We start from the raw sequence: 13,623 nt of genomic DNA on the forward strand, positions 1-13,623 counted from the left end.
GCACGTCTGACATTTACTCCTCTGCTCAAATGGCACCTCATCAATGAGAGTTTATCAGTGGGACCTGCCCTATAGGGTGTATCATCCCCTTTGTCAGTCCTACAATCTGCCTTCTGACTCTGATTTTCTCTTCTTTAAATGAATCATATCGCAAATACCATTTATGACTTCTTTTAGGAATGTAACTCTGTGAAGGCAAATACTCTGTTTTTCACAGTTGTAAGCTAGCTCCTTGGTTCCTAGGCAGCATAAATGATTTGTGCTCAGCTCCTAACCTACAAGTTGGTGGTTTGAATTCCCCAATGGTACAGTGGAAGAAAGATCTGGTGATCTACTTCTGTAATGTTACAGCCATTATAAACCACATGTAGCACAGTTCTATGATTACATATATACGGTTGCCATGAGTCAGAATGGACTCTGGAGCAACTGGTGTTTTTTTTTAATGCTACCTTCTAGAATCATATCTGGTTTATAGTAAGCATTTGATAAACGTCTGCATGATGGTTAAGTGAGTAAATAAATGAGACTAAAATAAGACAGGGCCGAAGAGGATTAGGACTGTTAAAAACCATATTTAATGTTTAATTTCGAAACAAATTGAATACAGTTAAGTTAGAAGAGACCAGAGAGGCAGGTGTGTGGACCTCTCCACCCAGGCTGCGTTCTTGGGGTTCCTTGTCCCAAGCACCACTTCTGCAGGGCAGGGCCTATGGTGAGGGACAGGGGACAGACTGGGCTTGGAAAACCAATTATTGTCATGGGCCCAGTTCTTTTGATTTGTAACAAACTCACTCCCAATAAAGATGAAGGTTGCAGTCCACCAGGGTTATAATTATAAATAAATACACATGCAGCTAAAGATGATAATAGGGGAGGACAACTGAACTAGTATCTGAAAAAAAAAAAAAAAGCCTTTTTGTTTTTAAAAAGAATGTCCCATTTTGTTGTTTATTATCGAGTTCCTGAAAATAATCCCTGGGCTTTAGGCTCAGAAGGTTGCCTAAGGGCAGCCAAGTTGCCCGGGCATTCAGGGCTGGTTCTGGGGTGCTTGAGGCCACAGGGGCCCTGGCACAGACTCGTGGATCATTGGGTGCCTGCGCATCTTCCTCTCTCCTCCCCATGACACTTGTTTGATTGCAAGGGGCCTATCTATTCCAAAGCAGCAGTGGAAAGTGGGAAAACCTCCTGCAAGGGACACGGGTCAGTGGGGTCTGATCCCTATCAGATGGTTCCCTGAATACTGTGGTAAATGAAATAAATTTCAAATTAGGAACCGGTGCTATGTTTGAAGGTTACATCTGCTGGCCTGAGTTCCCCCCACCCAGGAATGGGTTCTGAATGGCCTTCTGACTTATCTGTGAGTTTAAACAGATTGGGGGCTGTAACCAGCTAAAAAATGAACACCTCATCAATAGAATCCTTCCCTTTTTCTTCAACTGGGAGGAAAATTGTGCTTCCAACTTTCAAGAACATGAGTGCAATGACCACCAGAGGGCACCATCCTTAGTGAGAAAGCCTGGACCAGTGGAAGGGGGAACCAAGGGAACTGGGCTTGGGCATGGATCATCTTGTTCATTTCTCCTTCTCTGGGGTAGGGGGACAAGGAGCTGGGGTAGGGGGACAGGGAGCTGGGGAGGAGATGGGCTTACCATACAGGAAGAAGTGATGTTTTCTTTTTTTCAATTTGTAATGAAAACAATGATCTCTAAAGCAGTGTGCTCAGGTCTCCTTTCCCCTAGTGTCCAAATGACCTTTGCCCCCTTACGCTCTCCATAAACCTTTCTGCTAACCACTGGCAGAGTGGGGGCTGTGGAACTCCCCTGCATCTTCTGCAGACCGGAAGAGACCCCCCTCCTGATCTGAGGTTCTGTGAGAGCTCGAGGAGAGAGCTTCTCAGCAGGCCTGGTCTTCTCCCCTCCAGGTGGGCAAGGGTTATCAGGACCAGGGGACAGGGAGGCAGTGTTGTGGAAAGTGGGTCAAGAGGTCTCTTAGTCCAGGTCTTGCCAGTGACCTGTGCTGGCTCTGGTGCCCACCTCCTCCCTGGTGCTGGAGGAGAAGGCTGGGGGGTATGGGACCAGAGGAAGGGCGGCTGCTCCCACCCCAGTCTGAGGTACATGGAGCCTGTTGGCAGGCTTAGGACCCCATGCAGAGCCTGTTGGGGTCCCAGACAGCCAATTCTGTAAACTTGAGCCAAAGGAAAACCAGGAGGTATGTCTGCTTTGGGAGCAGCCCTCGGGAAGAGGAATGAGGTGGGAGTGAGTGTCCGTTTTGTCCAATGACAGCTCTGCTGTCTTCAGAGCTCCCTGGCTGATGTCCAGTGTGGCCATTGGGTCTGGAGCAGGGAGAAGGAGAGCCAGGAGTGCCCACTCTCAGCCCCCATGATTTGGGTGGGAGCTGCAACACTGTTGTTCACAGGCTGTGTGGGCAGGCCCTCTTCAGGGATGTTCTGGGATGCTTGCGGGGGCTGACCGGGCTGGCATGCAGCTGTGCTCCTGCCCCTGAGGTCTCTCAGGCCCTTGGTCAGATCAGATGGAAGAAAACAACAGGTTTGGGGTTTCTGTGCTTTAAGTTATCTGTCCTTCATTCAGAGCTCTCTCTGAAGCCCCCAACTTACAAAGGAGGGTGATGGTGATTCCTTAAGAGTTAGTCTTGGAGGGACCATCAGCCATGGGAGAGGGTAGCAGGCCAAGAGCAAGGTCTGAGAAGGAGGCTCCTGTGGAGGGAAGGAGGGCTGGTGAGGTGTGAGGCCATAGGAGTGGGAATGAGGAATGGCCGGTAGGCCAAGTCCCTGACCACAGGTCACCAGGATCACTCTAGAGCCAACCCCTAAGGTCTTCTAAGGTGAATGGAGAAGGGTTTTTCCAGGGGCCCAGGGAGAATGGAAAGCAGGGGGTGGGGCTTTATACCGATGCATTCTAAATAGACCTGGCAAAGGTTAGTTTTATGTTCAGAGGATAAAATAGCCTGTGGTCCCCTGAGGGCAAGACAAATGTAAATGTGATATAGAAGTTGTTGTTAATTTAACTCCATGGCCAGAGGAGCAGTTGTATGCCCTACTATCTAAGTTCCTACCTGTGTTTGTCATAACTTAGAGTAGGAAGCCAGTAGTACGAGGTGATTTCAAGGCAGGATGAAATAGAAAAAAACAGAAAAATCCTGGCTTTGCAAATCGTTCAATGTACAGTCTTAGACAAGGCATTTAACTTCTCTGAACATCTTTACTTTACCCTTACAATGCACAAAGAACCTCTGGCCTACTACAAGAGAATTTCAAAGAACCCAATAAACATAGCAGCACTTGCTATATAATAAAGACTTGTTGTATGCCAGAGACAGACCTCAGTGTCCCGAACAACCCATTGTACTGATGAGAAAACTGTGGCTCAGAGAAGTAAAGTCAAGCAGGTAAAAATGGCAAGACTTGAATTTTAGGTAAAACAGGGACACACTTGAAAAGGTGACAAGCAGTGTGTAAATGGTCATTGTTCCAGCAATACTATTAAAGGCAGCAAACCAAAGGGAAAGAGGCATATTTAGGAAGGTAAACCTGGGAAAGTGAGAATCTAGGAATAGGTTCCCTGGGATTATCAGAATAATGATAATAATTGCTGTGAGGAAGTGTTTGGAAGGTGACACCATCTCATGTGTCTGGGGACAGGACTGGGCTGTGTAGGAGAAAGTTGCCACCTAACTTTCAGAGGCACCAACAGCTGTCCGCTGGCCTCTCTCTTGCCCTTCTTTGACCTGTTCTTCCACCATGGGAAGACTATGAGGAAGGCCTCTCGGAGGTGCTGAGTCCTGTGACCACCTATGCCTCCCCTGCTAGTTCACCCGGCCTTTACCTCCTCATACCTGTCCCTGTGGTCAGATCTCCATGCTGGGGTCTGTGAAGCCTTTCTTCCCCTCGTTCACCAGCACTGGCTTCTCAGTCCGAGTGTGCCACACCAGGATCTGCGTTCAGAGATATAGCAGAGTGGGCAGGCCTTGCCCTGCCCCTCACTTCCTCCCACTCCCTGCCAGCATTTCTTCAAGCATTTCTATCCCCAGCTCAGCCCTTGTTCTGTTAAATTTTCTTGACTGTTTATCATTTCTTACCACCCCCTCATTCCTGCTATTTCTGCATGGTATGCATTCAAAGTATGTGCTGGAAGCTTGGTATCTGCTGCTACAGAAAGCAGACTAACAGGTTCCAAGATGGCCTCCCTTGGGTCTCTTGATGGGGATCTCTAGGGAGAGACAGAATCTTCAGGACAGCTTTGGCTCAGTCAACTCGTAGCCCTGGTCCTAGTCGGAAAAGTTCCAACTAAGAGTAGTGTATTTGTGTGTGTGATTCTTTGGCAGAGAGTCATGAAGCACAACGATTTTGAAGGTGGGACAAGGTCCTTGGTTGTGATTCACTGATTACTGCCCCATCCTACTTTAGTATGGCTGCCCTGTTGTTGTTGTTGTTAGGTGCCATCGAGTTGGTACCAACCCATAGCGACCTTATGCACAGCAGAACAAAACACTGCCCGATCCTGGGCCAACCTCACTACTGTTGCCACACTTGAGTCCATTGATGCTGCCACTTGGTCAATCCATCTCATTGGGGGGCTTCTTCTTTGTCTCTGACCCTCCACCTTACCAAACATGATATCCTTCTCCAGCGATGGGTCCCTCCTGACAATGTGTTCGAAGTATGAGAGATGAAGTTTGGCTATCTTGGCCTCCAAGGAGCACTCTGGCTGCATGTCTTCCAAAATGGATCTATTGGTTCTTTTCAGGGCGTGTTTTCCAGGGAGGACACTTTAAGGAAGGTATGTGTCTGGAGTCCTGGTGTGGCACTGTGGGTTAATGTGCCATCAGACTGCAAAGCTGTTTGAACTACAAGGTCGGTGGTTCAAGCTCACCAGCTGCTCCTCAGAAACCCTATACAGGGTCGCTATGGATTGGCACCGACTCGACAGCACCTCACAACAACAGCAATGTGTCTAGTCTATTGTCATGGATTGAAATGTGTTCCTTCCCCATGATGTGATTTGATGTGACCAATCATTTGTAAGGGGATTAGGGTGGGACGTAACACCCTTACTCAGATAGCAGCCCTGATGCCATGTCAGGGAATTTCACTGGGGTGGTGCCTGCATCACTTTTACAAGATAGAAAAGAAGTAAAAATAAGCAGAGAAAGATACAAGAGAAGAGTTGGGAGTGGAGCTTTTTTTTTGGTCTCAAGTGTTCTTGTGCTGAGAACTTCCTATCTGAGGGAAAGATTGAAGTCAAGATCCATGGAGCTCAACAAGGGATTCCAGGCCCATGGCTGTTGAAAAGAGACAAGGGCCTTCCCCCAGAGTTGACCGAGAAAGTATTCCCTTAGAACTGTCCCTGACTTGGACTTCTAGCCTCCTAAACTATGAGAGAATGAATTTCTGCATGTGAAAGCCATTGCCTTATGTTTTTCTGTTATAGCAGCATTAGATAACTTGGACAACTGGTTCTTATTTGCAAGGATATTTTGAGTTCTTATCTGTCAGGAAGGTTGGACATAGACTTGGGCATGTTTGCATTAGGGTGACCAGTTCTGCTGAGGAACCTACTTACCTTGGTGCAGTTGGCTGCCTTGGGCTCCAGGTCACTGAGGGTAACAAGTTCTCGAAGGAGGCTGCTTTCCTGGTAGCCACCCTTCACACCACGCAGTTTGAAGTAGGCCTGACTTCGCTGAAGAATAAGTCGCAGGTTGACGGCAAATCCAGCCATGTCTATAGCAAATGGTCGGTGAGGGTCAAACACTGTCTTCCAGCCGACCACCTTCCCTGCTCCATTCACCCGTGGGGCCTCGTACCGGAGGCCACCTACGAAGGCGACTGGCCACACAGACACCCTACGGGTGCTTCGCATCTACAAATGAAAACATCCACTGGTCAGTGTTAACCCCACTCCCTTATGTGGTAAATGTGTCAGTTCCCATACCTAGGGGCCTGTCCACGCCTGTAGTGTCTTCACGGGACCTGGCCTCTCAGACAAGCCAGTCTCCTCTTCACAACATGGTTCTATTCAATAGTTTCTCTTGCTTCAAGCCCTCTCGTGTTACCATTTAGAGCCGACTGACTCCCCGCCCTACACCTAGCTACCTTGCCCACAAACTGGAAAGAAGCCCACCGGAGGTTTCTTGCAGAATGACCCTACCCAAATCCCTTATCCTGCCAGTACCTCTCAGACCACGACTATGGATTTAGGAGCGTCACACACCAACTTTCTTCCCTAATTAGTGGGGGCTGCTTTCCTCCATTCCTTCTGTCCTTCTGCACTGACCCCCAGCATGGCAACCCTCCCTTTCCTGTTTTTTTCTTGTCTACTCACACCTGCAACGTCCCACCCAGAATACAGACCCGCGTCCCAAGCGGGCGAATCACCCACATCCCCAGACCACAAGATCCTGAGTCCATATCCTCAATCTCTGGTCCCGTTTCCTCCTTAGGCCCTTTTGACCCGTGATCTACCTCTGTGCCTCTCTCAGCCCCTGTCCCACCTCCTCGAAGAGCTCCAGGCTGTAGGTGTTGTCATCGTCTGCGAAGTAGACCACACCGGGCTGGCTGGAGTTGCGGGGGAAGGTCTCGCGCAGCCAGCGCAGTGCCAAGTTGCGTTGCATGGTGCCGCGGGGAATGCGCGGGTCGCGGGCGTCGCCACGCAGTTTGTAGTTTCGAGGCGTCTCCACGTGCAGATGCGTGTAATTGAGGCCTGTGTCACGCAGCAGGCGAGCTGTCAGCGGCGTGCGTCGGGGCGCATCCTCCACCACTAGCCAGTGTAGGTTGGGCACGTGCAACAATGTGTTGGCCATGCGCGTCAGCTCAGCCTTCTGTACTGGGCGGCTGTAAGTGGGCGTAACCACGTGGATAGTGGGCAGCGTGTCCGACCACGGCGGGGGCCGTGTGTACACATATTCAGTCCGGACCACCTCCACGATGTCGCGGTCGGACATGCAATACTCTCTGGGGTCCGCACCTGGCACGTTGCGCTTGGCATCACTTGCGTCATCTGCAGGAATGGTTGAAGAAGAGAATGCTAGAACTCGATCTGACTCCGCCAGGATACATAAAGGGTGCTTCCACGGCCCCTACCCCCCTTGTCTATCACGGTTTGCGTCCAGCCCTAAGTGTCTGGAGTTAAGTTGGCATCTACGCCCCTGTAGTTCTCCCGAGGATTTTCCAAGTTCTGACGCAGTAAAGAGTGACACAGAAATGGCCTCTTCCTGCTCCTTATAGTTGACAACACTCGAACTATTTGAATGTTACTGCCCATATTCTAGGTCTGCAACCTTGGTTCCTAAATATATGGGGATTTATACATGTCCACGTGTCCAGACCCTCATCAGCCTCGTTATGAGCAGTGGAGTCGGTTACCCCTCATTGCGACCCTGTACAGGGTTTCTGAGGCTGTAAATCTTTACCGGCGCAGAAAGCCTCATCTTTCTCCTGCGGAACAGCTGGTAGTTTCGAACTGCTGACCTTGAGGTTCACAGCCCAATTCGTAACCACTACGCTACCAGAGCAGTCACCTAGTAGCAGGCCCAGAGCCCAGGTGCTGCTATGCACTGGTTCAGGGCAGTAGAGAGCAATGGGACCACCAGTTTTCTGTGGGATAGAAGCTGTCAGGTCCATCCTTTGGGGTTGGGATATGTGGTTGCAGCACACTGTTGACTTCTAAGGAGCTTGCTGTGAGCACTCTCCATTTCTCCACAATCCATCTAGTCAAGCGGGATCATTCCCATCTGGCTTTATGTAATTAAGTCTTTGAATCTTGATGCATAACTTTAAACTACTGCATTTATTCCAGTGTATTTTGCCTGTAGTGTTCAAGGTAATTTTGCTGGTGCTGTGGGTTATGTGTTGGACAGTTAACCACAAAGTTTGTGATTCAAATCGACCAGCCACTCCCTCTGATGGAGAAAGATGAGGTTGCCTGCTCTTGTAAAGATTTATAGTCTTTGAAAGCCTACATAGGGTTGCTATGAGGCAGAATTACTTGATGGCAGTGAGTTTGGTTTCTTTGAATCTGTAGATTTCGAATTTAACTAGTCTTGCATTTGTGTAAGTAAAAGGGCACGGTGGAGACCTGTTTTAGCTCTTCTGTTGGTATGATGTCACTTTCATTTGAACATCTGAATATCTCCCTGTATCTGAGTATCTACCTGAAGCTAACTGTCTGATCATCCAGTCACTGTTCATCCATCTTCACCACATGATTATCATGGAAGGTCTTACAAAAACCCAGCCACAGGGAAGAGGCAGGATGGAGACTCATTACTCCTTGAAGGCAGCCTGCTCCAACTGAGGCAACTCTAATGCCACAACATTTATCATTACATCCTAGACATTTTCCTCATTGCTAAACCTAATAGTCCTATCAAGAAGAGAAATCAGGGCCACTGACATACTTGTTTTTAATGCATACTTTGTATCTAAATAACTTTTTTCTGTTTGAAGGACTTAGGCACTAACCTACTATTCACTATTCTCACACTATCTCAGCTAGAAATTGCCAGGCTTTGGAATTCAAATACCTTGGTTCTGTCACTGACCTACTTAACTTCTGGTGCCTCAATTTCTGCAGCTGTAAAATGGAGCTAATAATAGCATCTAATTTCCAGAGCTATTATGTGGCTTTGTGGGCTCAGACACTGGCTGCCCAGTTACTATCATTTCTTTGTCTATAGAATGAGGACAGTGGCCAGCCCTACTTCTTGCTGACTTCATGTGACTATGGGGAAGATGGAACTAGCAATGGGTATGGAATGGAATCATGGGAAAGACTCTGCACTAGCCAGTCTCTCACCTCCCCTGCATCCCACCATTCTCCTGAGTCATGTAGAGGATGTGCTGGCTGCCTAGTGAAATCGGAAGATGACCTAAAAGAGGACATGCCCCTGCCCCTGTTCTCAGGGAGCTCACAGGTGAATGGACGCAGGATACATGTGCTCTTGCTCCGAGTCCAGCACCAGGTCATAAATAAAGTTGAGGGAGCACAGGAGTGTTGTAGGGGTTCTGATGAGGGTCTACAGGTAAATTTGTAAGAGAAGTTTTGGAAACTGAGGCCTGAGAATGAGATTTAGAGTCATTCTACCCAATCTTCTGGCTCCTTCAGAACACTCATTCCAAACAGGGAGCCCTGCTCTCCCCTATGGAAGTTCCTGTGGAAAAGGACTCCGCTATTGCTCCTGCAACCTAGGACTCATGAGTCCGTCCAGCTAAATCTGTGATAATCTAAATCACAGAGCTTCCGCTTCCATTCACTCCCCTTGGCATGCCTGTGGGGAGACCAAGAGTGCCAAGTCTTCATTGTCTGGTAGTCACACCAGTGCCTAGCAGTGCAGTCTGCAGTCTCTGACTCACAAGCACTGTTAGGAATGGAATCAATAAGATAATACCCATGTGCAGAAGTGGGCAGTTCTACCTCTTGTGGAATAATGTACTCATCTAGTGATGATAATGCTAGAATAGCAAGAACTCAGATGGGGCAGCAGAGGCAGGGATCGTAGTCAGGGGCAAAGGATCTAAAGGCCCAGCAGTGGCTTCTAGCTAGGCCCTGTCTGGCTTCCAGTCAAGACACTCTGGGGGTGAGCAAGACATGCCCTTTGACTCTGGGAAGAGCGCAGTGGCTGTTGGATACCAGCAGCATCAGCATCACTGGGATAGACTCCCAGGCCCTACAATAGGCCCACTTCCTCTGGGACAGGCTTTCTTTATTCTATTACATGTCCAAGTAAGATGATGCACATTTCTATATGGGAATGGTCGGCCTAAAGACGGAACCTGTGCATGAGTATTGCTATAGAATCAGAGAAACCTTTCTTAAACAAAAATATCAAAAGTGAAGCTATTGTTCCTCAACATACCATCTATCGGGGTCTATATACTTCTTTTTATTTTTAAATTGTGATTTGAGTGAAATTTAATAGTGCAAATTGGTTTTCCATTCAACAGTTCATACGCAATTTGTTGTGTGACATTGAGTGCAATCCCCCAACTGTAACAGCATTCTTCCCACTGCCTCTGTGTTTGCCATTTCCCTTTGTCCTTCTTTCTTATCCTTTCCTGCTTTTTGAGCTTTATCCCTGAGCAAATTCTGTCCTTTTGATCCAATATGGTTAGTTGTTCTGAGTGCATAGCTCCCTGGTGTTATTGTTCACCTCATGGACATATTAGTTGGCTTCAGCTGAGTCAAGGAGGTTAAATTCAGTTTTAGGCCTGAAGAATGTAAAAGACCATAGACCCAGGGTTTACACCAATCACTATCCAACAGAAATAAGTATTGTCTTTTTTTTTTTTTTTTTAAGCTTTGTTCTACATTTTTCTTCTACTCTATCCAAGACCTTCTATTGTGGTTTGTGTCAGAGTGGTCAGCAGTGGTAGCAAGCACCATCTAGTTCTTCTAATCTCAGGGTTGTAGAGGTTGGGGTTAACATAGTCCATTAACCCTTTGGAGCTTTTGTGTATTTTTTTTTTTTTTTTTGCATCTTTGATTTTCTTCACTTTTCTTTGCTCCGGACGGGGAGAGACCAATAGTTACACCTTAAATGATCACTTACAAACCTTTAAGTCTCCAGATGTTACTCAGCCAAGTAGGATGTAAAACACTAGCAGAACATTTGTGGACTAAGTTATGCTAATTGCAGATCTATACACTTCTGAAGGCGGTGTTTCTATCTCTCTAACCCTTCCCTGAAGAATTCTGTGCTCTTTGATTTATAGCAAGTCAAAACAGCAGTTTGACATCCTTAAAGGATGCAAATCATATTCATTTTCACTGTTCTTTGAGTTTTGGGATCAAAAAGTCTGAAGGTATAAGATCAGGGCTGCAAGGTGGATGGGGTAAGGTATCCCAATGAAATTCTCATAGTCCAGCCCTTGCTACTGTCAAAGAATGAGCAGATGCATTTTTGTGATGGAAAAAAAAAATATTCCTCAATGTAACTTTCCTGGCATTTTTCTTCCCAATGTTCTTAATTTTCTTAAAACTTTTTTTGTAATAAGCCTCCATGATTGTCTTGTGTTCTTTGAGGAAATCTATCAATATTACACCTTTGGGATACCAGAAATGCATTGCTACAATCTTCTGAACTGACCTCTCTGCCTTGAATTTAATTGGCCCAACAGATGCCCTTAGAAATAACTGTTTTAATTGAACCTTTGTTTTGAAGATGTCCTAATGAAACTAAGACAAGTGTATTACTGAAAGCGTGTCTGTAGTCAGCCACTGATTTTAGAGACAGATTTACATACGTTTTGTTTAGAATAAAACTGTGCCTGTATGAACTAGAACTCTAGCAGCAAGACTTTTGGACCAACTCTCATATGTAGGTGGGAGGGAACAGAAGAGGAGGTGATAGTAAAAACTAAGGAATTGGAACTCAGGCTTGGCGAAGAGCAGATGGAAGGTTTGGGGTGTAGGGAGCCTGGTGTACAAAGGGAGAAGCAACCCTGTAGGCTCAGAGCCAGGATGAAAGGCCCCAATTCCCTCTCTTGTTCTTCGTAGACTCTGAGAGACTTTTCCATTTTTCAGGCCTGTTTGTACTTGGGAGGACTTGGACCAGATTTTCAAGCAAGAAAGGAGGAGAAAAAATATTAACCTTGAAAGTTTTAAAAACTCTGTCCCTTTCTTCCCCCAACCCAACAAAATGCTGAGAGTGTGTCTGGAAGTGTGTTTCTGTGATGTGTGTGTCTGAAGGTGTGTCTCTGTGATGTGTCTCTCTGTATATCTGCATATGTCTGTGTGTGTTTGTATGTCTATGTGTGTCAACTTTCATGACAGTCTCCAAGGGGCCCAAGATCTTAAAAAGGGTGAATTCATTGCCTAGATGATCCTTACAGTTTTTCCTAACTGTTTAGTGTGTTGTTAGCTGCCATTGTGCTCATCAAAGAAGCCGTTGGGGACAGGGGACGGGGGCAAGACTCACCCTTGTGCACGGTGAGCAGGGGTGCGATGGTGCTCTGGTGCCAGACAGTGATGAGTAGTGTCCAGGGCAACACAATGAGGATGATTGCAAGGATGTCCCGTCTCTTCGGCATCTCCAAGGCTGGCTGGGCCCACAGCTCCTCATTACCTGAGTGGTGGCAAGGTTAGGAGAGGGGCGGCAGCAAAGGGAAGAAAAGAAAAGGAGTGGGCCAGGCTGGCCAGGCAAAGAGAGGGCAGAGAAGCCGAAATGTTGGCTAGCAGATCTTACCAGCACTCACAACCCACCCATTGCGGAAGCAGGTTTGGAGAATCCAGCCTGGTTAGAGTCTGAGGAGAGGTGGCCGTCAGGGATGAGGTCGGGAACCCTGGGAGGGAGATACCTGCAGAGACAGCAGAAGAGCATAGTCAGAGACCTAGGCATGGGTGAGGGGTACCAAGAAAGGCTGAGATGCACAGGAGTGAGATTGTCAAAATGGAAACTTGTTGACGAGCTGTCTCACAGATCCAGTCTGTCTGCTTGTTGAGTGACTGAGCCCGCTTCATCAGGGACATAGCCTAGGTATACTGAGGAGAGCCAGTGGGTGCAGGGGTGGAGGGCACAGACCTTGGTGATACACAGCTCTGGTTAAAGTCACAATTCTGCATCCAAAAAGCTATGTGACTTTGGACATGCTATGTCAAAACTCTTTGCCACAGTTTCCTCATATATAAAATGATGTAACATCAGTACCTACTTCACAGAGTAGATCTCAGGACTAGGTTGGGCTCTGACTGGGTTTTCTAGAGACTGAATAAGGGATCAGAGCTAGGGTGAGTCTTTGGAAGACAAAGAATAGACGGTTTAGGGCTTGGTACTGGGAAGAAATTCCAGGAACACCCTTCCTTGGATATTGCCAATAGGAAATTCTGGTGGAGTGCTGCTCTGTGCAGGACTGCATATCAGACACTGGAGCTGGGGTCACCATGGGGAAGAGCTGGCCCTGGAAGATGGCCACATTGTGTGGAAACAGCACTCAAACCTGGTGGCCGCAGCTAGACTCCAGGATAGGTATCCATTCTGTGAGGAGCATGATCCTGACTTGAATTCTCATTCAGCTCAAGGAGTCTGCAGGGGTATCTGCTGAGTTATTCCCTCATGTGAAGAGGGTTCAGAGGGCAGATGGATGAACACAAGGTGGGGTCTACCTCGCATGACTACTGTGATTACTGTCACATTATGCCCTCTTCCTCCTTCCTTCTACTTGGGTGCTGGGCTCCATGTGAAGTTCAGATTGTGTGTGTGTAGTGGTGGTGGTGGGGAGGGGCAAAGGTCACCTGCCCAGAGGTGCTCACAGTCCCAGGTCCCAGCAAAGGCCACACACCTGTTTTATGTACTTTCATCCTTGACAAAGAGGACTCTTGGCCCCACAGAATTAGAAATAGTGTGCTTTCCTTTGCTTCTCTGCTCTTCTCTCCAATGTTCTCACACCTTAGGAATGTGCTAGGTATTGTCTCCCTTGAAAAGAGCATTGTAGTTTCTGAGGTCAGATAGCATCCTCCCATTACCATCAAAGGCCCCCTCTGTCTCCAGAGTGCTGTTGTCTGCAGATGGTGGACAGTCATAGCCAGCTCACTGAAATGGGTGATCAGTGGGGCTAAACGTCATCCTAGAGGTCAAACCAACACACAGGATACAGCTGCCATTCAGAGG

The 13,623-nt window shown here is 47.5% G+C and overlaps 1 protein-coding gene across 1 annotated transcript; it reads right to left on the minus strand.

Moving 5' to 3' along the window:
- Nucleotides 1-3,867: 3,867 nt before the first annotated feature.
- On the minus strand, nt 3,868-12,076 carry B3GAT1 (beta-1,3-glucuronyltransferase 1 (glucuronosyltransferase P)). The gene is made up of 4 exons (XM_006871009.1): nt 11,935-12,076; nt 6,511-7,016; nt 5,583-5,879; nt 3,868-3,954 (listed from the first exon to the last, which is right to left on the minus strand). The coding sequence occupies exons 1-4, from the start codon at nt 12,044-12,046 to the stop codon at nt 3,868-3,870; spliced, it is 1,002 nt and encodes a 333-aa protein (XP_006871071.1). The 5' UTR covers nt 12,047-12,076.
- Between the last annotated feature and the right edge of the window lie 1,547 nt (nt 12,077-13,623).

The sequence above is a fragment of the Chrysochloris asiatica genome, unplaced genomic scaffold, assembly GCF_000296735.1.
Source record: "Chrysochloris asiatica unplaced genomic scaffold, ChrAsi1.0 scaffold00158, whole genome shotgun sequence".
Classification (NCBI taxonomy): Eukaryota; Metazoa; Chordata; class Mammalia; order Afrosoricida; family Chrysochloridae; genus Chrysochloris; species Chrysochloris asiatica.